Source organism: Misgurnus anguillicaudatus, chromosome 8, assembly GCF_027580225.2.
Source record: "Misgurnus anguillicaudatus chromosome 8, ASM2758022v2, whole genome shotgun sequence".
Taxonomy (NCBI): domain Eukaryota; kingdom Metazoa; phylum Chordata; class Actinopteri; order Cypriniformes; family Cobitidae; genus Misgurnus; species Misgurnus anguillicaudatus.
In genome coordinates this window covers 4,645,668-4,672,352 of record NC_073344.2, presented here as the reverse complement: position 1 = coordinate 4,672,352, position 26,685 = coordinate 4,645,668, and the positions used below count along the sequence as shown (strand labels likewise).

The 26,685-nt window shown below is 37.6% G+C and overlaps 1 protein-coding gene across 1 annotated transcript; it reads right to left on the bottom strand.

Annotated features, from left to right (window-relative positions):
• Positions 1–1,116: 1,116 nt before the first annotated feature.
• Positions 1,117–24,451, bottom strand: myo7ba (myosin VIIBa). The gene is made up of 48 exons (XM_073870152.1): positions 24,320–24,451; positions 23,822–23,863; positions 23,606–23,707; positions 23,375–23,521; positions 22,146–22,330; positions 21,638–21,759; positions 21,393–21,535; positions 21,156–21,269; positions 19,581–19,734; positions 19,180–19,256; positions 18,978–19,097; positions 18,756–18,898; positions 18,328–18,538; positions 18,029–18,164; positions 17,780–17,943; positions 16,376–16,513; positions 16,135–16,293; positions 15,722–15,811; positions 15,547–15,641; positions 15,384–15,468; positions 14,883–15,101; positions 14,586–14,795; positions 14,292–14,501; positions 14,008–14,175; positions 12,917–13,210; positions 12,670–12,827; positions 12,460–12,586; positions 12,261–12,380; positions 12,008–12,181; positions 11,665–11,892; positions 11,198–11,365; positions 10,996–11,109; positions 10,780–10,910; positions 10,523–10,677; positions 10,244–10,425; positions 10,018–10,136; positions 9,737–9,891; positions 9,271–9,424; positions 7,011–7,166; positions 6,183–6,288; positions 4,281–4,394; positions 3,845–3,932; positions 3,638–3,744; positions 3,362–3,547; positions 3,115–3,231; positions 2,946–3,029; positions 2,665–2,784; positions 1,117–2,400 (listed from the first exon to the last, which is right to left on the bottom strand). Exons 2-48 carry the CDS (start codon positions 23,837–23,839, stop codon positions 2,308–2,310), a joined length of 6,660 nt encoding a protein of 2,219 aa, XP_073726253.1. The 5' UTR covers positions 23,840–23,863; positions 24,320–24,451; the 3' UTR covers positions 1,117–2,307.
• Positions 24,452–26,685: the final 2,234 nt, after the last annotated feature.

Genomic DNA, 26,685 nt, shown 5'->3' with positions numbered 1-26,685 from the left:
AAGAAAAGCGAGGCTAATAATCTTTCTTTCATTCTGGTAGATCACAGCTGTGTAGGACACACATCGGCTCTTTTTCTTCAGTCAGGGACCGTCCAAAACGAGATGCTAATATAGTTTACTTTACTGAATGAGGCTACTGTCCAGTGCTTTATATTTTACCAGACTAGGTTAGATAACACAGAGCCAAGTCTTAACTGGGACGTCTCCAAGTCCTCATTATCTGCTGTGCCCCAAGTCTTTGTTGTCTCCCTCACTTATGCCCTGTGGCAAATCACCAGTGAAGAACCGTTCTTCTGTCATCCCAAAGAGGCGTAACAGTTTAAACATGACATAAACAACCTAAGTCTTAAGCTCTTGAGATGTCAGTCAATAAGAACTTCTTTGAAAGTTTTGAATTCATTTAATTATTCATACATATCAATTAAAATATTTCAACTTATACTGTATTGTGAAAATAAAAGCATAAAAGTTTAAAGTGCATATATTGTTTATTATTATTATTATTATACAGTATGTATTTTTCATTTAACCTAATCCAGTGCTTTTGTTTCAGTAGCTTAGTTGATAAAGCACTGCAGTAGCAGTGCAAAGGTAATGGGTTCGGTTTATACACTGTCAGAAAAAATGGTCAACATATAGTCCCTAGCTGTCAATGGGGTGGTAGACTGTAAACAAAGATGGATGACGCAACGCTGCTTCCTTCCATTGTAATGAATTGAAGCCAAAAATATCAAAAAAGCACTGCCATGTTACGCAAAAACGTCAGTTTGGAGCCAGGGCATGCGCAGAAGGAATCGTCCGTAGAACCAGAGGCGGAGCCGCCCAATTCAACCACGCCAATCATAACGACACGCCCTGTTTCTATAGCATCAAATTACTAGCTAAAATTAAACTGATCAGAAAAATGAATAATTTAACATATATCAGCGTGAAAACAACTACCTTAAAAGACCAAAACCATATTTCGGAAAATGTTATTGGAAGTGTTAATAATTTTCTTTGGGGTCGAGTCCCGTTAGTTTGCATGGAGCGGGTGGGGTTTATGACTTTTACTGCAGCCAGCCACATGGGGTGCGATCAAAAAGCCAACAAATTCACTTTTTAATATGTCATTGCTTACGTTGTACGAGTGCCCACTACTGCTGAAACACTTGAAGTAGTTTCAAATGGATCGCCCTAAGCCCTTGATCACATGGAAAGTGGAGACCACCCACTCCATCATTTGAACTGTGCAAAGCGAGAGTTGCTGAAGTCACGTCACAATGGTGCATTGTGGGATATGGAGCTGCATGAAGTGTACATAAGAAGCAGACTCGCTCCCTCGGTCAAAATCGAGGGAGCGAGGGTCTGTCCATACAAACTTCCCTCGTCCACTTGGCGAAGTGGAACGCACTTCAAAATGGCGACAGGGATTCCCCCGAGGGGAAGTGTTTAAGGAAGTTTGTGAGTGCGTGTCTAAAACTGGAGTGGAACGCACCCCTGGTTGGTACCCTTTCTAAAAGTACCTTTGCACCTACAGACTTCATATTAGTACCTCAGAGGTACAAATTGCTACCAATGAGTGCATAATAGTCCCTCAAAGGTACATATTGGTACCAAATGTATATATATCTGTAACCAGTTATTAGCCTTTTTTAAAAGGGAACTGCCCCAGTGACAGCTTTGGACCACTTTTTTAACATATTTTTTCTGACAGTGTAGGGAGCACACATACGGATAAAATGTACCTTGTAAGTCTCTTTCGATAAAAGTGTCTAACAAATAAATGTAAATGTAATTTATTTTTATTTTGTATTATTTTTTGCAAGTTTGTGGTATCTCCGTTTTCCAGCACCTCATGCCAGGATGGGTGCATTGTTATGCAGTGTAATAACTTAAACTTTTAAAAAAAAACAGCATCGAGACACCTGCATTCTGTAATAATTTAATTTTACAATGCTGCAAGTTATGCCTAGTTATTTATTTGACAATTTTACTTAAGAACTCAAAAAAAGAAAACATCTTGACTGATGACTGATTCATTATTAGCATCAAATATCCCTTAACCAGCAAGCAAGCTGAAATTAGTCTTTGGCAACAATATATATATATTTATGCATCTTAAAGAGACAATATGTGTAGTGTACTAATGCAGGTGTACTGGTCAGTATATCTTGCAGATCAAAACACATTACAGTGAAAAAGATTCATAGCAGTTCAAAGCCATATTTGTACCTCTAACACTTTTTCTAATAGGTATCTCCTATTTTGGCTGCAATGTTTTTTATCATATGTGTTAGTGTGCTCTTTTTAAAAGAATGACTTTGTTTAGTCAAAATATTGATTTCTTCTTGTCTCTTTCCTCTCGGTATAAATGTACATGTTGACATAGGAGGTCAGCAGGTCATCCATTTTATAGACCTTAAAAATGAAAGTAAAAATAAATGCAAGTACAGTACACTGAATTTAATATATAAACATTTAAGTTGAGAATATAATATTCTGAGCTGCAGAAAATATAGCAAAAAGCATGTTTATCACTTATAGTCCTAATACACTCTGAGATAAAGGTACAAAAGCAGTGAAAGCTTTTGTATCTTTTTTTCTGACAGAAAAAAGAGATTTAGATTTAAAAATTAGATCTAATTCTAATATTATTTAATCTACAGCATTTGTAAAACTTACCAGAGATGTTTCACACAAAATTTTGTTCCCTTTGACAAGGTTTCCAACAGTCATGTGGAAGTATGTGCTTCCACTGCACCAATTTGCTATCTTGTTATATGGATGCACTGCCAGAATGTCCTTAAAAAGTCAAGGACATGAGATAGTAAGAAAATAGATCCTAACAAAATCACTACAGACAAAGGTATGATTCGTGATACAATGTAATTTTGTAATCAAGCTTATTTCACAATCTGACATGACAAAAATTTAGAAAAAATGAATTATTATTTATCGAATACCTTTGTTTTAGGGTGGATAATTGTGACACCCTGTTTGCTGATGGCAATCCTCACAATGTCAGGGAAAATAGGCTCCGATGTTTGCTGTAAAATTCATGCCATATTTTACACACAGGTTTTCAAGTAATATCAGCACATGTCTGTTTGTAGCGGAGTTATATGTCCTTACTTTAACTTCAAAAAAGGCACAGCCAAATGTGGGCCATTTATAGATAATCTTTAAAAAGCCAACCATGGCCTGTTCCGCTGTCATGTCTGCTTGCTTGTTGTATTCAGCAATAATGTTCTGTTAATGGACATTTGAAAACGAGAAACACTTTAGGAGAGCAATATCGCTTAGACATTTATGCATTAAGTATAAACTCTTAGTGAAATACACAATAAGGCTTAAAAGAGCATTTTTTTTTAGAACTGACCTTCTTCCATTCGTCGGATGACATGGCTTTAAGTTGGTCATTGGGCACCAGTTCCTTCAGCATCTTTGGAATCATGGGAAATTGAGTTTTATCATTGCCCACCCTAGCTCTGAAAAGCAGAGCACCAAGATGCACCATGTCTTCTTTAGTGCAATGATGATAACCTCTCAGGTACTTGGGCAACTCCTAAATAATTTGAGAATGTAAACACAACATTTTAGACCTGTTAAGGCTAGGTTTTGCAAAAAAATACCAAGAAGTCAAATCATACATTACCTGTGGGTAATGAAAGATGAGATCAGCCTCCACATCTCGTCCAGGAACAACATTTAACCATAGTTTTCTCATAAAGAACACCATGTAAGACATGTTCACTGGACCACCTACCAAATAGAAGAGGATCAGTGAAATCAGTGATCTGCTCAAACACTACTTTGGATTTTATTTTAAAACATTGTAGCACCTAAACTGGAGTACACTCACTTTGATTCACTCTCTTTGCTTTTTTGGACCAGTCGGTAATCTGTCTCAGACTGTCAAAGAAGTAGTCAGTTTCATTTAAACCCAAAACCTGAAATGAAGAAATTTTGAGAACAATGCAGCAGTTAATTAACAATGAAACATGACATGAGCCTGCTGGCAGGGCCAAAGCAACCAAAACATTTAGGGGGTTTTCACTGTTAGTTCCACCCAAGAAGTTTGAATGAGCCCTCTAAAAGTGCTGGGTTATTTTCAACTCAACTTTTGGGTTAAATTAATCCAGAAAATGTTTATTTTTGACCCAACAATGGGTTAAAACAACCCAGCATTCTGGGGTTGGGCTCATCCCTTTTTGACCAAACGTTGAAAATAACCCATAACTTAGATTTTGTTACTAACTTTTCTGTTGGTTTAACATAACTGTAGAGTTGTTACAAACCTTATCTGGAGTTTTCACAAAGAGGCTGAAACCATCTGCTGAAACCAACACAAGTTTCTTGGCAATGGCCTGGACCAGATCTTTTATCCTGGTGTTGGTCGCTACCTCAAAAATCTGTCCAAATGGGATAATGCATGACTAACATTGGTGACATTTTGTTTTGAAGATTGTATTGTATGAAGTTTAAAGGGGACATTTCACAAGACTTTAAGATGTAAAATAAATCTTTGGTGTCCACAGAGTATGCATGTGAAGTTTTAGCTCAAAATACCATATAGATCATTTATTATCTTTCAATCGGCCTATATTTCAGTCTTTCGACGCAGGCCACAACAACTCCTCCAGGCTTTTCGGTCTCTGGCCAGACCCATCCAGTCTCTGCCAATGTCTTGGCTGAGTGAGTCCCGCCATCGGGTTGCGGGGCGGCCGAGCCTTCTTTTGATGTCGAGTGGCAGCCATTCGGTCACCGCCCGTGTCACTTGTCCGGCCCAGCACTTCTTGGCCTGTTCGGCCTGATTGACGGCATCCTTGATCTTGCTTGTCTTTCTCAGTTGCTCGTTGCTGATGTGATCCGTGATCCGTTGACACTTTGAGGCTGTTTACACTTGGCATTAACATGCGTTTTCATCGATCGGATCACAAATGGACGACGTTAATGCCAGGTGTAAACTGTGTTCAAAACGTTTGAACGCGTCCACTTTCGACCACTTTTAACCACATTCAGAGGTAGTCGAAAACCCTTTCGATCGGATTGCTTTTGTACTGTAAATGCACATGTGGTTGAATGTGTTCGAACAGCCACACGCGACCGCCTTCTCTCCGCCCATTTATTTAATCTGAGGTACTGAAAACAAAGTTTACGTCTTTTCTGACTTCTGGCGCGAACATACGGTGAACAGCACTACTTTTAGCCTTTCATTGATAAAAATAAAGTGGCTGATCTCCGTAGTTTTGTTTTGAAAGCGTGTGAAATTTCATCAAATGCGCTGAAAACTCAGAGAAAGCTCTAACATATACATGTAGAAAACACTATGCAGCATGTTTACTTGCTAAACAAGCAGTGGACTCCGACATAATATTAGTTCACGTCCATATAAACTCATTACTCCCGCTCGCGTTAAAATGACAGCGGAGAGACTCGCCCAGTTTCACAGACCACGCCCTCACAGTATTCAGGACAGAAGCGGTCGAAAGTGGACAAAAGAGACGGATTTAAATACCAGGTGTAAACGTGATTTGTTTCTCTCGTCCACTTGTGATCCGATCGATAAAAACACATCTTAATGCCAAGTGCAAACAGCCCCTTTGTAGGTTTGATAAAAAATGTTTGGGTGTGTCCTTTAAAATGCAAATTAGTTGATTTCTGCACTAAATGGCAGTGCAGTGGTTGGATAGTGCAGATTATGGGGATTATCCCCTTCTGACATCACAGGGAGAACCAAATTTCAATGACCGATTTTTTCATATGCTTGCAGAGAATGGTTTACCAAAACTAAGTTACTGTGTTGATTTTTCACATTTTCTAGGTTGATAGAAGCACTGGGGACCCAATTATAGCACTTAAACATGGAAAAAATCAGTTTTTTTGTGATATGTCCCCTTTAAAGATTCAGTGATGTGTTGATGTGTGTGACCCTGCCTGTGAAAGTTCAGTTAAATTCGTTTTTGTGTGTGTTACTGTTTTCTACATAAACCATCCTACATCAGGTAAAACCCTTTTGTGAAAAATACCCTTAATTTCTTTCTTTAATATTGACTAAGTTCAAGTCAAAGATTGAAATTTAAATAAAATCAGTAAGTAAAATCAAACTTTGATGATCTTTATCTCTAAGTTGGATTATGAGACTTTTTTGAGAATTCACAGACAGGGTGACAACTAGTTTTTAATGTTTGTTGTGTTACCTCTTGAGTGTCATTAGGGAAGAAGATTTTGTGAAAGATCTGGGTGCTGTTCTGCTGAATAGCATCTACCTCTACTTGGTGAGGTGGAAGCTTCCTGGGATCCATTCTAAAGCAAAAAACATGCCAATTTATAATGAAGTTAGTTTTGCTCATCTGTAAGACCAGCGCTTGAAATCAGCTCAACAAGACGTCTATAGCAGTGTTTCCCAAATGTCTCAGAACAGTTCAATTGTGTACTGTCCACCAATCCCCCCTGACACTTTCCTGGTGTATGCTTGAGTCTGGAAATGCTAGCATGCTGGGCTAATAGGCATATAGTGTTTTTTTTAAAGAAGGAAATAACTAAAACAATAAACCTTTACTGTGCTATTAACTGATGTACAGTAGAACCGCATTAATAAGAGGTTCGTGCTGTCACAGGCTTTACAGCATAATTTGTACATTCAGGAACATAACACATTTTCTGAGAGATGATTTGCATACGCTGTCAGAAGAAAATGGTCCCTAGCTGTCACTGGGGCGGTACCCTTTTAAAAAGTATACCAAAAGAGGTAATTTTAGTACATCAGAGGTACATTTTGGTACTAAAAATAAGCACCAAATGTCAACGTATCTGTAGCTGGTTCATATTAGGATTTTTTTAAAGGGTATTGCCCCAGTAGTGCAGTAAACATAAACCTTTAGTGATTCTACTAAACTCACATGATATGAAGTGTAATATTTATCTGTTTAAAACTTTTTAGCTTGTTCTTCTACCCAATAATAATGCACTTTGGATAACACAATAGTTTACTACAAGGCTTAATGCACAATAAGTGGCAATTGTACCTCCGTGACGCCTGCATTCTCTGGAGGCAGTCAGTGGCCAGTGGCTCTCTTTTGCGCGTCTCAATGAACCGTTGGGCATGTTTCATCAGAGAGTTACTGGGCGGGAAGAGACCACAGCATAGCCACAGCAGCTGCCAGCCTTGCTCTACACTGTACCTGATTAAGAAAAAACATTTTAAAATGTACCATCAAAGGGCAAAGCTGAAAATGATTACACGTCATCAGGAAATGTGGTTAGGTAATATAAAATGCCATTTACGTTATAAAACACCACTGTAATCTATACTTCAAACTTAATTTAGAAACAATGAATAGTCAAGGTAAGATAAAAAAAGAAAAATGAATATTAATGGAGCTAAAGGTCATGAAGTTCCCTCTCAACGCTATAAAGGCCAAGCTGACTTTGGCGCAACTAAAATCCCACAAGGAAGACTATACAGAAATCTTATGAAATTGTTTTGACATATCTTTATACAAAGGTCACATCTCAGCATGAATGGCTCTTTATAAATTAGTTTGAATGTACAAGCGCTTTTATTTTAAATATAAAGGGCATTTTAGGATTTAAAATGTATATAAAAAAATCTTATGATATAATTTTTTTTTAAATACTGTAAAATTCAAACTGCATAACCCAACTTGTGACATTATGTTAGCCCTTTTGTAACTTTGTTTACTTCCTGGGCCTGTTGACGTGGACAAGACCGACATTATCATAATTCCTCCTGCTTTGACTCACAGCCTGTAAGTTAACTCCTGTTAGCATTGCATTGGTATGGAGCGTCATATTTCCAGCTAAAGTCAGAGGTATTTGGCTAATAAAATACCAAATTAATCGTGCAAAAACGTACGATTCTCATGAAAGAAACAAACAACGAAACCCAACCCCGCACCTAACCCCAATGTCACAGGGGTCACGGCAAATCGTACAAAAACTTACGAATGTGGTCGTATTAATTAATATGAATTAGCCAACTCGTATTATACCACGGGCTGTTTAAATACTTGATTCTGATTGGCTGGAAGGTGTGCATTAAAACTGTTTAATGCACAGGTAGTTCCAGTCAGTTTGATTACAGTTCGAAATTAATCCGCTACTATAAACTCTCTCTCTCTCTCTCTCTCTCTCTCTCAGTTCTCTGTCTCTAATAATGAATTTAAATAAATGTTATAATTAATTCAAATAAAAGCAATCTGATGGCTCTACTTTATTTAAAGGGGACGGAGTGCTTAGAAATAACGAGCCGTAACTTAAGAAAATAACCGTAATTTTAACCCGTCTGTTAAAAAATTACTTTAAACATCAGTTACAGCTTTAACTTTGCAAATAACTGTGGTATAAGCGGGATAATCCATGGCTAGCCATGCATTAAATTATTTTAATGCACGACGTAGAGGAAACTGCTTGTGTTGGGTGGTTCTTCGCCTCTACATCGAGCATTAAAATCCTTCAATGCATGGCTAGCCGTGGACTATCCCTAACATATATGTACGAATTCTCGTTAGACAGCGTTGGATTAGCTGGCCAATCAGGGACACAGCGCTTTTCAAATTGATGAGTTTTGTACAAAATCAATGCGTTTGAAGAAGGCAGGATATCTGAAGCTACAAAAATGTACGGTATGTGGAAAATAATGTGTTTTTTTAACCACAAACCACGCAAACACATTGTATAATATACCAAATAAACAAAATAATGCTATTTTAGCAATGACATAGGTGCACTTTAAAAACAGAGGTGGAAAAAAGTAAATTAACTCGAATTGCTTAAGTACACTTTTTGAGTATCTGTACTTTAATATAATTTTCTTGTGACTTTAACTTCACTATATTTGAAAGACAAATATCATGCTCTTTACTTCACTACACTGTAAAATGTGAAATAACTTACATTTATAAAAAGGTCACAAAGTATAAAGTAATTTTTATGTAGTGGGTTTTCCTGTGTGCGCATTTTTTCTGGCTTGCGATCTGCCAGGACCTTTCGTTATTGCCAAGTATTTGAGTTTTCTCACGGTTTTCCGTTTAGCTTTGAATGGCCATTTGGCAGATTTTTATGCAAATCTGGCAACCCTGGGATCAAGCTTTGTTATGCTCTGCTGGCTTGATTGTATGCTCTCATTAATGTTAAAGAGCGTTAACTTATCACTCGAGAAAAGCTTGAGTTATGCGTTCACGCTTGTGAAAATGAAATAATTGTAGTTTTATCCCTAGTGGTGTCAGACTTTTGTATCCCCTGCATTCGAACAATACTACTAACCGGTTGTTATTGCTTGTCATTTGTTTCATGATCTGGCAGTAGATCTCATCTCTGAGTGCTTCATTCTGTGTAGGTGGGCCAAAGATCTGATCTGTGAGTTCCAGAGGGGTCTGGATCTGTCTGGTGGGGTAGTCACCCATATATTTGAGAATAGGTGCACGCCATATCAGTCAAGGAAGCACTGTTTTCCAGAATTGTATAGCTGCATAGTCATATTTCATGTAAAGCTGATTTGAAACAATGCAACGGTTAAAAAAAGCGATATAAATATTTATAGGGTCTTTGGATGATTTTTAGACATATTTTCAGTACAATACATAATGTATTTAATGTGACAATGTACTGTATAACATACATAACAGATATTATAAATATTTTAGCTTTTCTAGTAAATGATTACAATGTAAACATTTACTAGTATTTTAATGTAGTTTATAAAAGTATATAAAAATGTGGTAAAGGATAGCAGTGAAGGCCTGGCAGGCTTGAGGGCTTAAGTCTGGATTTCCCACCAGTCTCTTTAGCAGGGGTTGTCTGATGGGCTCTCTGGAGTTTGCCCATAGCCTCTCAGGGCCTGCATTTTTAGTCATCACCTGTCTATTCACATCTTTGGCGGGTTGCCTGGAAACATCATGCAGGTCATTCATGTTTTTCTTTTAAAAAGTATTTAGTTAGTGTGATATGTTGTATCATCTTAGTCCACTACCATGTAGAAGCAAAATGACTAGTATAGTTATAGAAAGGCACCTGAAATATTCAAAGGCGAACTCTTTAAGGGTTGCAGGAGCCACTCTCTCAGTTAAGGTTCCCTTAAAACTGTTATCTATGATGGTCTTTCTTTGATCAGGGGACAAGCTGATCAGGCTCTAAAAAGAAAAAATGAACAATGAACAAGTGAACAATGGTGATCTTCACAGGTCTACTTTTTAAAGCAGTACAATAAGCAAGGTGTAACACATATCAAACTTCTCACCAGGACTTCATTGGTCGGCTTTGTTAGAGTGGGAAGAATCAAAACGGCGTCCACAGGAACTGCACCAATTTCTCCGGTTCGTTCATTCTTACCCTTCAACCAGCCACGCTCAGCAGAAAACTCATCATCTTTAATAAGAAGAATGAGCTCTGCCTTCTTAAAGCTGAGAAATGTTCGATCATCTTGAAGAAAATCCAAACCAATTTTCATTAGACCTAACATTAAGGTTAAAAATATGCTTTATTTGCTTGTATAAAAGCTTATTTTGTTTTCACTGACCTGGTCTGTTAACCTCCTGTAGGGTCACGGCATAATGTGAACGTTCTATGAGGCCTGTTAGGAGCATGGCTACCAGCTCAGAGATGTCAACAGCCATGATTGCATTTAGGGTGAAGTCTCCTTTCAGGGTTAGAAAACACAAAGACTTCCTGTCTCTGGAAGACAGACAGAACTCAGATAGGTTGGTTAAACTAATATAAAATCTGAGAATATTTAACTATTAAAGTAGACAACACGATACAAGCTCACTAACAAACCTAACAGTGTTGACCCCAGTGATCTCAGGGTAGGACAGCACGAGAAGATTTTTCTCCCGTTCATCTAAGAATGTAATTCCCGTTGAGTTTATAGCGATGATGAACTTGTTCTTGGGTAGGGCAGGACCAGAATGTTAAATGAATATCACTTTGGTTATTGTAATCCCGGAATTAGCATCAATGTGATTAATAATCAGCTTAGAATTTCATACCAGATAACCTGACCGCCTCGAAAAACTTGGAGAAGAACATAGGCCACTTTTGACGAGAATAGTCAACCACCTCTGCCTTGACGTTGGCAGTCTTGGTACGGGAGTTTATATATGGACCCTTGTTGAAAAAAATGAACGTTTTAACTTTCAGCCAAGTTTTGACTTTTAATTTGAATAAACATAAGCACTAACAGACGCATCTCTACCTGGGCATGTGCTGTGCTGACCATTTGGACCCACTTGTCTTCTGACTTTGCCTCCAGTAGTTTGGAGTTAATGCACTCCCGAACAACAGACTCAGCTTTCTCCATACTGCTGTTTGAGCCATACTCCACATAAAAGTGCTTTGCTGCAAGCGCAACATAGTCTTCCTCCTGACAGAATGACATTTATTTTTCTCAGTTATGTACATGCACTTATGTAGACCTAACAATTAATATGAACTTATTTGGATTTCTTCCACTTTAATGTTGAGAAAGCTTCAATCTAAACATAACCAAATATACAAAATATTTAAAAAAGACAAAAAGATTACTGTGAATTCTTTATCTTTAAATTAAAGTATAATAGTATAAATTCATGTTTATGGCTCTGCAAATTTGCTGTAATACTAATTCTCGTTACCTCATAATCTTAATAATTACATTTCCAACATAAATTGTCTCAAATATACCTTCTCACACAGGTACTCTCCATATCGGAGGCCTCTGATGATCTGTCTGTATATAAGGTCTGTGCTGACAACGTCCTTGCTGCAATCATGCCATGGTGTGAAGATCTCTTTACGGAAGTAGAGACGCCAGGGGGCATGTTGCTCTTGCCCACCCTTTCTCTTTACTTCCTGTTCACACTGAGAGATAGCATCCATCACATGCTCACGACCACTACCCAGAGACCACACCTAGAGAGAGAGAGACAGCAGCAAACTGTCCTATACAGGGCTCAACAATGATCTTCAATTGAATCAAAAATCTTTAAAATATGCAATAATTGTTATCTTGGGGCAAGTCACATACTTTGTCATATAAAGCCATGTAAAGTGAGAATCCAAACATGTCCTGAAGGTTGATCTTCTGTGAAAGAATTTGGCAGACTTCCTTGGAAGTGGATGCAGAATCTACAGGTAGACTGATGGTTCTCCCATCCATTAGAGTGACTGAGATGGCCATGTGTTTCTTGGACTTGGTGGCCTGTTATTGAAAGCAAAAGCATGAATTAGACGACTTCTAATGGTCCTTTGGCACATTGGTAAAGTTTAAGCATCTTCACCTGGAGTTCTAACCAGCTGGGAGGCTCTCCGCGAACTCCATTCGCAACAGTTCGCCTCAGTCTCTCTGCGCAGTATGGGGCATATCCTACAGGCCCAAATCGAAGAAAACTTTGCAGGTACTGTAAGGAAAAGAGCAGACATTAAAAACAACACAATGGAGAGTCCAGATAAAGAATTGAATAATCCATCACAGTTCACCTTAATAAAGCGATCAGTAGGAGGGAAGATGCCCAAGCAGATGGATAGAAGGATCCAGCCACGGAAGAAGCTACCACGACTAGGGTTCTCCTGGAGCTGCTTACAGATCTGGCAGTAGATTTCATCCCTAACAATGAGAGGCGGTAAGGACTTGGAAGAAAAAACATTTGATTTCATAAAAAGATTTCCCAATTTTAAATATATAACAACCTGAGGTCACGTCTGACAATAGCATATCCAACAATGATATGCAGCTTTTCAAGAGATGTCATTGGCCGGTCCAGAGTAAGTCCATCTGCATTCATTTCATCTTCTTCGCTAATAGTTTGCACGGTCACTGGTTTGAAAACTTCAGGCCCATCCTCTGACTTCAAAAAAAATGTATTAATTTAACAAATTAATAAGCATGAATGTATACAACACTGTTACAGATTTGTAATTTTCAAGCCAATCTCACCTCTTCTTCAATGAGTGATGGTTTTCTGCTAGACCTTCTGATTGGTGGATTCTTCGCAGGTATGGAGGATCTTCTGGTTCGGGACGTTAAATCAGTGAAAGTCGAGCCTTTTCTGTTTTTCTGCTCCGGTATAGCAGAGAGTTTGCGGTTTTTAACAGGGTCTTCTGAAACATTTGATGCTCTTCTATTTCGAGACAGAATGTCTGCAAAAGTTGAAGGTCTTCTGCTGCGCATAGCTTCTTCTGGGATAGTAGATGCATTGCTGTTCTGTGTTTTTCTTGAATTTCTTATCCTCTGAAAATAATGAGACCAAAACTTTCAAAACATATACAGTGCATATTTATACAAAAGATTTCTTTCAATGACAGAAAAAATGTAGGTTAAAGGGATACGCCAGTCAAATATCAAAATGACCCCATGATTCACTATAGCCCTCAAGCAATCCGAGATATATATGTCCATCATCTTTCAGACAAGCACATTTGGACTTATTTTAGTAAATGTCCTTAATGGCTTTATAATGGTAGAAAACAGGTATCAGGGAACAACTTCTGACTTTAAACCCCAAAAAAGTGTATTCATCCTTAACAAAGGTAATCCACATGGCTCCAATGGGTTAATAAAGGTCTACTGTGGGTAATCAATGTGATTTTGTAATAAATATATTAATATTTCAAACTTTATAAACTGTGATAACTAGCTTCCAGTAACGGCGCCATATTGGAGAGAGTTTTAGTGTACTGAGTGTTGGTTGCCATAGGTATGTTGCGCAATCGCAACATGTTGTCGTTACTGGAAGCTAGAATTATAGTTTCTAAAATAAGGATATTTTTCTTACAAAATCACATCAATTACCCACAAAAACCTTAATAAACCCATTGGAGCCATTTGGATAACTTTTATGAAGGATGGATGCACTTCAAAGTTGGAAGTTGTTCCCTGATCCCTGTTTTTTACCGTTATAAGCTTGGAGAATTTACTAAAATAACTCGAAATGTGTTTGTCTGAAAGATGATGGACATATGTATCTCGGATTACTTGCGGGTGAGTAAATCATGCGGTATTTTCATAATAAACAGAGGTCCACTCACCTGGTCCACGCCCACCATATGGCTGAGACGTCTACCCTGTCTGGAGGCCACATCTTTCTGCAGGGAGCGATCAGCAAAGCCTTGGTCACTTCTAGAAATCTGCTGAATCTTTGGTTCAGGAAGATCACCCATAAATCTCAGAATCATCCACCAAACTGTTAGTGAAGCCTGTAGAGAAGAACCGTAGAAATAGGTTTTGATCAGTCCTCGTAGAATGCAAGCATAATAATGCCTAAACCGTTCTGTGCATAAAAGGCAAAAAATAAGTAAATAAGTAGCTTTACCACTACATCATTCTCGTCCTCATGGTAAAGCAGGGGCTGCCGCATTCTTTGGCGAATATGTGTAGATGTGGCCGCACCCTGGAAGTACATGGAAGCAAACTTGGAGAAGGAGTACTCATCCAGATCATCATAGTCTTCTTCTGGAATCTCCATCAGTGGAGCATCATCCAGGTCCACCTCCTCAAGGACTGTCCGTTTTCCCTCCAAATCCTAAGCAAACACACAACATTGTTTCTAGCTACCACCAGTATTTTTTTAATGACTGTTAACATTTTGAGAATCTTGATCTCTGACCTCAAAGCCGACAGGTGCCTGGCCCTCCTGTCCTCCAACCATGCTAGGCAAGAAGCCAAAGATATCATCCACCATTTCCTGGTCATTGATGGCCCCCAACTTCTCAGCTGCCTCTCTTTCTCTTTTCTGCCGCAGGACTTCCTCTAACTTCCTTTGTCTGTCTAGAACAGCAAGCTCTTCTGCCCTGCGTTCCTGAAGCGAAAGGAAAGCCTGCACAAAACAAGATATATGATTAAGATACAGCAACAAGAGGGTTGTATTATATTTTAAATGATATTTGGTCAACCAAACACCTACATCTCTTTGCAACTTTTTTACGGCCTTTCTTGCTAAAGTTCCCCTCGTGTAAGCCTGCAGTAGGATTACTGCCTCTCGCTTTCGTTTCCACTCCTTTCTCTTCAGATAGCCACGGGTCTGAGCCTGAAGCAGCAAAGATGCCTTTCTCTTTTGCTTATACTGCCAGGCCATCTGGCGAGATCGCACTTGAGCCTGCAGACGGGCAAAACCCAACTGGACCTGCAGAATGAAAAATGAAACTCTAGATGTGCTCCGTTCCAAACAAAATCTTAAGCAATGATGTTTGTAAATCTATACATATAAGCACCCATTTGAATAAAAGCATTGCAAATGGGACACCCTATTGTCTTATGTACTTCACGGGTGCATGCAGGTAAAAGCCATGAGACCACAAGACTACAGCAAGTGCATAATTTGGGACAGGCAATACATGTACAGTCATCATAAGAAAGTTAGGCCTCTTTTCTTCAGACTAACAGGAAATGACTTCAATCTGCTCACCACTCTGTAAAGCCTTTTGACTTGAAATCCACGCCAGTTTTTCTGTATGACCATAGCTGCTCTTCTCCTCTTCACGAACCCTTTTCTGCAGCATAACAAAATGGCGGTTAAACCAGTGTTATGAATTTTCTAGAAGAGTGCCAGAGATCATCTTGTCTTTTACCTGTATTTGTATCCTCTCAGGACTTTTTGAATAAGAAGTGCCTTCCTGTTCAAAGCATTGTCCCGTGCCATTTCCAAAAATGTATCGTGGTAATCCTGACACCAATACATAGAATATTTTAAAATGGGTGTTCTTTGACAATTCTGTAGCATTACCTGTAAATTCACCTCAGTACCTTCAGAAACACTTTGGTCTTGCCGATCTTCCAGTCATCTTCGATCAGTGCATTCTCACAGATGTTTTCACAGCATTTCTTGATGCTTTCCTTTAACCAATGAAAGGAATTTTCAACACATACAACTACATAACTAGGTAATTTGTATAATATAAGTGTAACTAGGTAACATAACATGGGGATAAGTCACCTAAAAATGAAAATTCTGTCATATTTTACTTAAACCTCATATTGTTCTATACATTATAGTTGGATGGAGACCCCAAAAGTTTTCTGATACCGTATCCAAACTTTGTGTAAGAAAATGGTTGAAATTTAAGTAGTTTTTGAAATAAACAAGTCCTTTGGGAAGAACAAAAGTCTTTGACAGACATGAGACTGAGTAAAGAATCATAATTCAAAAGCATTCTCACATTTTTCGGGTCACAAACACTCGTCCTCAGTAGTACACGGTAGCGATCCAGAAACTCTTCAAAAGTGTGGCGGATGGGATAGCCAGCTTTCCTTATGCGGATAGTCTCCATCATGCCGGAGTAACGAAGCTGGCGAATGCACAGCTCCCTGTCAAAGAGCTAAGACAGAAAGATGTTCATGTACAAACTAAAATCCTCTCAGTAAAGAAGAATTTGAAAACACATATTTTATGAAACCTACCATAGGCTTCTTGAAGTCATTGGGTTTAATACAGCGAATGAAGAATGGCTGACAGGCAGTTAGGGTCTTCATTAATGAGTCCAATGACTGTCGAAACTGACCAGCTAATGTGGGAACTTGCTTCTTTGTTTCAGTTTTCTGAGAGCGGGGCAAACAAGATGGCAGGACAACAATAAAAAAAAAACAATAATTTTAATAGGCTAATTACATCCACCACACAGCAAAATGTCCGTACACATGTGATAGAAGTGCAAGGCATGAAAGATCTTGACAGGCCTTCACAAAACCCACACCATGAACCATTTTTTATTACTTCATGTCACAAATTATCTCATAACTACATGGCAAACCTGGATAATTAATGAATGAATGTTTTTAATCGCAGAGTATGCTAAGACACACAAGGAAAAAACTTAACATTTCAAGTTTATTTACATCACATCGTGTTTTGAAATTTCAGATTTTGATTTTGTATTACTTATGCATGTTAAAGTCTCCCTGTAGTAAAAAATCTCAGTTAAAACTCATCTTTAAGCATCATAATGGCATTTATAAACATTTAACCTGTCACAGACATTTCTTCATGCTTTAAAAAAGCTTGAATGTAACTACTCTACCATTGCCTTATTTAGTATATGCAGATTTATGAATATGCAAATTAGTCCCCACTTCTACTTAAGGGGGCCGCATACAGGACGCGCAGCTCAGCGTTGTTCTAAAAAACTCGAACACATTGCTTTCGATGAGTATACGAACACCGGCGCCGACAGGTGGCGCCTGTCCGCGCCGCCCAGCTACGACTCAGGAAGTTGCTCAAATCCCTGTCGCGCCACAGAGCTCCACTCACATAGTTTAACATTAAATAACATCATATTTGTCCCAAATCATTAACAATTACCATTGGCTGCTAACGTATATTTTGCATTTTGAAGTAGACGCTATCTGACGAAGCTCGCGCTTTTTAATGTGCACTTCCGTTTTACGATACCTCTGAGTTGTCCTAGATGCGGCGCGACGCTGAGCTGCGCGGCCGGTGTGCGACCCGCTTTACTCGCAACGCTCGGAACATAGATATAACTATGCCAATTAGTTCCCACCTCCACTCTTTCGCACCATCTCGGACCATAGATATATATGTAAATAGATGCTACAGGTTCAGACATGTTTGGCCAAGATTGGTTTCACACAATGCACAGGTGAACTGCACGTTTGCAATATTTGATTGACAGGACAGCTGCAATATAAAAAAATGCCGCACAATGCTCTTTTCTGAAGTCAGTCAAATAGTGCTGTCCGCCTCGCGTTCTCACGTGTTTAAAAAACGAGTTTGGCATGATCGGCTGCTAAATGCTGATGTATGATTTATGTTTAAATTATTTTTGTAGTTATTTAGTGTTAACTTACCCGGACTGAGTTTCGATTTAGGATAACATGGCCGTTACTCGGTTTTTCATCAGCTACGGTGCTGAGCTCTTTGCGGAATATTTGCTTTAGGAGCTTATTTGTTGATGTGCGCACCAACTGGATGACATCATTACTCAGAGCATCTCTGTTCTTCTCAAGAAAACCTACATGTGTAGCAAAAGTAAAGACACATTTCCATTAGATCCATTTAAAACAAGACAAATGTGAATTTTGATAGCTCATTCATACCTTTGGAATCATAGTAGACAACTCCAGCGAAATGCAGGATTCCAAATTTTGTGTCATGATTATTTTTGGGCGACATATAAATATCACCTCTCCCATGAACCTGGTTCATCTTGTTAAGCATGGTGCTGTCTGTGCCCTAAACAAACATCACACACTGGTAAAAACACTTAAGCAGCTAAAGATATGGTACATGAATATTGGAATAACTGCACAGATGGCAGTTTAGAGACATTTATAATCACATACTCATTATAATAAAAATTATAAAGGCAAGTCTATATTGTAAAACATTTTATAACCTTGGGGAAGCGACTCTCTTCATCAATAAGGGAAAGAACGTTGAGAGACTTCAAGGCCAGCACTTCAAGTGTACGTTGGTTGTCCTTGAAATCAATGACCTTCCAGACTATGTCTTCACGGGTGTATTCCTGCTGTTCAAGTTTGAAGACATGTTTCACAAAGAACTGCTGAAGCTGTTCATTGGCAAAGTTGATGCAGAGCTGTTCAAAACTGCAAAAACCAGAGATGAAAGAACACGTTACGTTCTTCTAAACCGGCTTCATTTCTTTAACCTAAACTTAACATTTTTCGAAATATCACCTTTTGCATTCTACATTTAAAAGGTAAGTCAAATCAGTATAGGACAATGTGAAAGTAAGTAAATGCAAAAAAGTAATTTATTCAAGGGAAAGGTGTGAGATAAATCTGAGATGTTTAAATTACAAACCTGTTGTTTTGAAAGTTTTCAAATCCGAAAATGTCCAACAAACCGATTGAAAGTCGAACATGTTTGGGATCATCGGGAGGTGGCTTGTAAATGGCACTGTTGATTTTCTCCACAATCCACACAAAAAGCCTTCCATAAATGGCCTGCACATAGACAGAATTTGGAAATGCTAAGTTAGTGAATAGTAGATCATTCAATCGTACAGACATTACATCGTACAACCTTTAAAAAGGCATCTCTTCCATCCATGGCTTGTCCTGAGGTAAGAGGCTTAGACACACTCTCTCTGTTAGTCATCAAAGAACGCTGCGTTAAACTCGTTTCCAGGACATTTGGGGCTACCTGCAAAAAAAGCCTATGGGCTTAATTGTGTTTGTTTGTTAAAAAATATTTCGTTCATAAGAAAAATATCATAAAGTTTGACCTCTAATAACTGTGCAGCAATGTTGAAATGAGAAGAGGTGAGTATATCACAGGCCTCCGTGTTGTTCGTGATGGTTTCTTAGAAACGTAAAATAAAAATTAATCTCAAACAAGCATTTTATCTCTATATAGACATTTTGGGTAACACTTTATTTTAAGGTGTCTTTGTTACACATGCTACATGTAATTATTTAGTAATAACAGTTAATTATGCATAGTTACATGCAACTAACCCTAATCCAAACCCTAATCCTAGCCCCAACCCTATAGTAAGTACATGTTGTTAATGATTATTACTTAGTATTTAAATGTATAATTACACTGTAACAGTGATGCCGTAAAATAAAGTGTGACCACATTTTGTTTATGTTTCTGTGTATTTAGCTGATGATTTTTCCTTACCTTCAAAGTCTACGTTTCCCATGTGGAGGATAGACGCCAACAACTTGTTAATTTCCCAGGTTTCATTTTCTGTGAATGTCAGGATTTTCATTGCTGAACGGAAGTTAGCATACTCCTTTATGTCATCCCGCCCATCACAAGTAGTGCAATTACCCTAATCCAACATAACTACGTTTAATGAAACGGTTACACAAAATGATGTTCACATTTTTTAAGGCCATCTGTGGGCAATTCAGACTGTTAAGAAATTAAGAATGACTATCAATGTGTCTCAATTCGTTCCCTAGCTCCTGAATTCGTGAATCAGTATATCGTGTACACAGGTTTGGGCACTGGTAAGGACCAGCCCAGTCTCACGGAGTTGCATATAAATAGCACGAAGTGTAAAAATCGTGCAATACATATGCCAAATTCCACTTTGGCGTGCATATGATACACAAGTCCTTCCCATTCACTTAAACGGTGCATCTTTTTTTGTCGTTTTATTTATTGGTTTCTCATATTTTTTGCTTTTTTTACCATTTTCGCTTGAGTTTAGGGTTAGAACAACTTTTTGTTATATAAAAATGACATCCTAACCCAAACCCCAACTCTAACCCCAACTCCAAGCGACCATGGCTTAAATATGGACAAAAACATGGAGAAACCATTAAATAACCTCATTAAGCAAATCTGAAATCTTTGAAATCTCAAAAATTGATAAACCAATAAATTAAACGACAAAAAAAGATTTAAGTGAATGGGAAGGATTTGCGTATCATATGTTCGTCAAAGTGGAATTTGGCGTATGTATTGCATGATTTTTACACTTCGTGCTATTTATACGCATCTATGTGAGACTGTGTAGCAAGGACCCTAGCTCACTTGACATTGGGACACTGTTCACTTATTTTTCTGTCACGTGGCTGCTTAAGCACGTTGTGATCATTCACAGCTTTACTCATCAACAACCGGCAAAACCAACATCTCTCTGACTTAATTTTAAACAGTACATTGTGAAAAACGCTGTCATTATATCAGTGCATACAATTGGACGAATTTAATTCGATTTTAAATATATATATTTTTACCATTTTAAATAAATATTATTATTTTAAATATTGAGTAAATTGTGGTCCCTTATTGTGTAGCAATGTGTGTTTATATTTAAAACTAAAACAAACGTTTGTCTTCATAAAAGTTCTGTCACGTGATTTCCGGTAAGAGAACATAAGGACCATCGATGCTCACTGGTTTTTGCGTTGCATTGTGGGAATTTTTAGGGAACGAATGTTCCAGTGCACTCGAAGGATTTTGCGATTGAGACAGCCCTTAAAATGGCCGACTCCCTGATTAGTGCCCTGACTACTGAACAAGGGAGCTGATTGAGACACACCCTTGATTTAAATTTTAAATAAAAAAAAGTTGAAGGTAGTAAACTAGATGCAGAAGTAAAATCCTCTTCCAGTTAATTCTTTTCAAACACTGGAATTGGAATGATGCTGGGGTAATGCCCAACCTTGGGTCATATGCTCCTAAAATGACTAACAAAACAAATGTGCATGTATAAATGAAATAGTCAATATTGATCAATACCATGGTGAGATAGTTATATTCTGCAGCACTTCCCAGAGACAGGATCTTCTTTTGGTCAGCTGGCATCCCCATCAGCATGCAGTAAAAGATGTGGTAGTTTCTCTCATCTAGGGCCTGTGCCAAACATTATATTATTGGAGTTCAGGCAGGTCTACATCACTTCATCAAAAACCAAACCCATAAAAAATATTCCAGTCGTTTTAAATCAAAATCTCTGATCACGTCAAAGCAGTTTACCTGTCGACAAACACGTGATTTCTCAAGCAGGTACTCTTCGATGCGGGCGCCCTCTATCGCTCCATTTTTGGTAAAGTGTATCTCGATGTATTTTCCAAAACGGCTCGAGTTGTCGTTGCGGATGGTTTTGGCATTTCCAAAAGCTACAAATAAGAATCAACATAAATACTCAAACGCTACTATCAGTTTCTGTATGTACACAATTTATTTCTTCAAATGCCCACACAAACAAAACAGGGTTGTACCTTCTAAAACAGGGTTGGCCTCTAGAATCTGCTGTTCGATCCATGAGCGCTGACCACTTATAGCTGCCAAAAACTGCAGCATGAGTTTGGTGCTCTCTGTTTTTCCTGCTCCAGACTCCCCACTAGTAAACACAACACCCAGACACATTTTATATCATGTCAAACAGATAAGACTAACAGAACATATGGCAGATGTTTGACATTACAGAGCTAGTTTGACTTTTAGTAAATATACAAGCCCAGTTTGAACCATACTGTACTCGGTTTGGACTGGATATTTGCCAAAAGCATAAACCTCATGTTATTTCCAGTATTACGGTGGTCTTTCAAGTGTTGTTTGATCATTTTTAAATCTGTCCTTTAGGTGGAGGTACTGTAATTTGTACTATAATGCCACTTACAGTAAAATGAACAGAGATGTTATTCAAAAGGTAAAGAATGAGTTTAAATCCTGACATGGACTAAGATCAGGTTCAGCCATGTACGTATGTATGAATGACTGTTAAACCTTATGATGCAGCATTGGTCCTTGCGGTTCCGGCGCATGTTGAAGAAACAGCTGTCTGCAATGGCAAAAACGTGCGGGGGGAGATCACCCAACCGGCGGTCTGTGTACAGCTGCACCTGCTCTGGAGTGTAGATAGGCAGCAACTGGTAAGGATTCACCGCCACCAGAATGGACCCTGTGAATGTCTGACAACAAAAGCGATTGAATAAGTGAGGATTAACTAGCAACCGTTGGTACAAAACCAAGAGGTTTGACAGGCATAAAATGCTTTGAGACAATAGTGGAGAATTTTTTTTTACTTTTATTTTAATTAACAGATATTTTTATTTGGCAGTAAGACATTAACTTATCTTATCTTTTACATTTTAAGTTACACAAAGAAGATAATAGTTAATATTCCAATGCATCAGCATGTTAATAACTAAATAAATGACTGCATAAATAAACAACCATAATAATAAACAGAATGACACATAAACAGGTCAGTCATGACTCATGTGGAATCATGGGTAAAGGTCAAAGGTGGTTTGGATGGAAGGTAACACCCTATGCATGGTTACAAATGCGTTAGATCTGTTAATTTTAATGTACATAAGACTGTACACCAAGGTTTAAAAAGTTAAGCGTCCTTATGATTTTACACATATCTAATGCAGGTAAGTCATGTGGAATCATGGGTAAGGGTCAAATGTGGTTTGGATAAAGGAAACACCCTAAATGCATGGTTACAAATGTTTTAGATCTGTTTATTTTAATGGAGATCATACATCAGGGTTTAAAAGGTAAGCTTCCTTATGATGTTGCCATATATTTAATGCTAGCCTCTTAAAGTATTTTTAGGTGACAGAATAACACATTTACAATGAGATTTAAAGTATGCAGTTGCTCAATGTAATAAACTATGAGTTAATAGCTGGGCTTTAAAGGGAAGATGTAATACTACAATAATAGGCAGAGAGACATTTCTCTCACAAAACATACAATCCTCTCATTAGACTTCAAACTAGCTGTTGTTTGTCTCTATGGAAACAATCTTGCTATTAAACAGGAAGGGCAAAGAACATCTGCTGAATCAACTCACTAAAGTGAACAAATCAATTTGATCCTGAAAGCGTTCTACTCAACTCCTTTATGGATTTTGCAATTGCATACAATTTGTTTTCTGCTTTTAGATAAAGACATATTTTCAATAAAAACTGGTTCTTATAATGTGGTGTTTAAGGACTCACATATATAGCTCCCTCTTTGTAGCGCACTAGAAGGTTCCGTAACAGCCCAGCCTCATTGAGGTCACCCAGACGAATCATATCATCCACACCCTTCACCGAGGTGGGGTGCATGGGCTTCAGAGGACTGTCATTCTTAATTTTGTACTCCTGAAAATTACACCATAGACATCAACAACACTCAATGATATCAGCAACACAAAAAAAATATATATATGAAATAGATTCTGTTACCTTTCCTTCATCATCAATGACCTGAAGTTGTCCATTATCTGTGAGCCGGACTTCAGCTCCGATTGGGACTCCATCACTGCATTCCACCCAAACATAATCTCCCTAAATGACGTAACATGAATAAATACATTTTTTGTCAAATTAAATAATTATTTTAATGAAAACTGAATTATTATAAACATGATCAAATGTCACAAACTATATATAACTACTTACATTTCTTAAAACCACCATGACTGAGTTCTTCCCTTACCCAGTCTGAACATTTGAACAAAAGAAAAAGTAATTATGAATTAATATCATACAGAGAAAAGACTTTCTAAGAGCTGTGACTAAGCCAAAATAATTTATGTTCAAACTCTTTTATTAAACAAAATGTTGTTACACAACAGCAGATTTTACAAATTGCAGACATGTTTTCTTTTTTTACATTAAGACAAAACCAAAGAAAAAACAACTAGAAAGAGGGAAGTTAATAAATAACAACGAAATCAAATAACAATAATAAAGGGGAAGAAAAAAAGAATATATATATATATATTGATGTATGCTATAAAGGGATGGCATTTACAGAAGAAATTACTTTTGCGAGGAGCTTCTTTTTCCAGTTTCAGAAAGCCAAAATAATTTTGACACTTTTTTTAACAAACATAAAATGTACAGCCAAATATTTGCCAAGGCATTATAATACCCAAAATAATATAAAATCTTTACCTGTGGGTTGCAAATTGGTACGCCTTTTAAGAAACACAACCAGATTTTCTGTGCTTTTCTTTCACGTCAGTTTCCGCAAGTGTTCAGTTCAAAGAAATGGCCTTAAGCGACTGCCTGTGGATGACGGTAGTTTATGATACTTTGACTTTGCTCCCTGATCAATATATTCATAATCACATTATGATAGAAGTTCTGCCCTTCACATCATAAAACCTAAACAAAAAGAAAAGAGCAGTTATAAGGATCATCATTACTAATTCGACTAATCATGCTTAAGAACTCTGATAAAGGAATAAAGCTTCACTTTCATATTTTTAAATGTGCATTGTAAATGAAATATATAAGCAAGTAGCATGTACCCACACAAACACCCCCTGATGATGTCTGAAATGAATTCAATGAGGCCAATAGTACAAAAAAAAAAATAATAATAATGAAAAGACTAAATTGTTTTCTAAAATGGTTTTCTGTTTTACATAATGTTTTTTCCATGCAGATTAAACGCCGAACCTTTGGACCTGTGTTAGTGAGCAGAGGGCTGAGTTCTGATCATAAAGGTGCAATCAAGTTGTAAATTTCACAGTTGCCATAAATATCATAGAAATGTCATAGTTACCACCATGACTCCACCCATTATTTACAGTCATATTTTAACCCTCTGGACCATTTTGGGACACTGGCAGAGGTTGTGACATGCTCTTACATTTGGTCTTTTTTCAGTTGCTTTAAAACATATTAATGGCAAGTGTCTCATAACACTGCGTTCAGCACAAACTGGGCTACAATATTATATGAGCTACATGTATGTACATGTTTGTATTTGAGTTTGAAAGAAAAATGTTTATGTGTGGTCCACAAAACCCATACTAAACATGTTTTCACAAGACTTTTCTAAACAGAATCTAGTAGTCTAAAGTTTTTTCTTTAAAATGATGTGAAAATCATTCTGCCTACTCATTCACATAAAACAATATATTGATTTAGAAATTATAGTAGCAGTATGGAACTCTGTTGGAGGAATTCCAAATTATCCCTGTTTATTTTATTTTTTGTTTTGATCCATGACAATTAGCTATCGGTGCATTTGTAACTGATTCATCCTTTAGGCTGATTATTATTTACATTTTATGCATTTGGCGGACGCTTTCACCCAAACTGACTTACAGTGCCTTACAGTGCCTTACAAGGTATTGACATTACAAGGTAACATTTTTCTAGTAGTTTGTGTGCTCTCTGAGTTCAAACTCATGCTCTATCAGTGAGCTATACAGAGCACATTATTGTGACCTTTGAACTTCACCAAATTAGGTTGCGTTGTTATTGTTGTTGTGTAGCAGCATTTAGCCAGTTACCATAGCAAAAGGATGGCACTTTTGAATGTCCTTGATACATTTTTAAATAAAAATATACATGTTTAGTTTAGTAATTGTATTTGGGTAACATAGCTTACCTTACTTTTTAAATAGGTTACTAGTTATTTTTGTACATGCTGACACCCAAAAGACACTTAAATGGATAGTTCACCCCAACATTTTTATTCTGTCATCATTTACTCATCAACTTTTACTAGTTTAACTATGGAAAAAAACAGTCGGCACGCCTGGTGCGTGGTCTAAAAGGGTTGTACCTATTCTCTTAACGATTCATGTGTATGTTGGGCTTAAAGTGCAATAAACAAATCCAAGCCTCATCTCGCATTCCCTTGAAAAAAAGGTTGCGCCATGGCTATTTAGATGGCAGAATTTGCAAGAGCAAAGACTGAACGCTTCTCCAGAGAGGAAATGGATTTGCATTCGTCATTACTTCAAATAGGTAATTCTGATACTTGCAATGACTAACAGTGGAACCATTGATTAAAAACCTAACCTTAAATCTTTGGTTCATGCTAATTTTATATCTTCTCAAAACTTCCATTTCTTTCCAAAATATTGGAAAAAGTTGTACTTATTCAATTGCAGTCCTTTTTTGATATGCATGCCTTGCAAGAAATCGTCCAGTCTGGCTTTAAATCACTTTACAGCATAGAAACTGCCTCGCTAAAGTTAAGTCTTTCTTGTCCATCATAGACTTTGACAAATATCTAGGTGCAATATCATTTAAAGGGGACATTTCACAAGACTTTTCTAATATGTTAAATAATTATTTGCTGTCTATAATTATTCTAAGTTCTAGCTCAAAATGCCATATAGATCATTTATTATAGCATGTTAAAATTGCCACTTTGTAGGTGTAAGCAAAAATTTCCAGAATATAAAAGCATAAATAGCACTATCAGATCTAGTACAGCATATGCTCCATCCAGAGCACTTAGGTCTACTGAGCAACTACACTGTAAAGAAATTCTGTAGAGATTACAGAGTTACTGG

Coding starts and splice junctions, on each gene's coding strand:
- myo7ba (XM_073870152.1), bottom strand. Junction 9,892..10,017: donor TTCGCCTTTGAATATTTCAG/GTGCCTTTCTAT, acceptor TGATGTTTCCAG/GCAACCCGCCAAAGATGTGA. Junction 3,548..3,637: donor TCATCTTTCATTACCCACAG/GTAATGTATGAT, acceptor CAAATTATTTAG/GAGTTGCCCAAGTACCTGAG.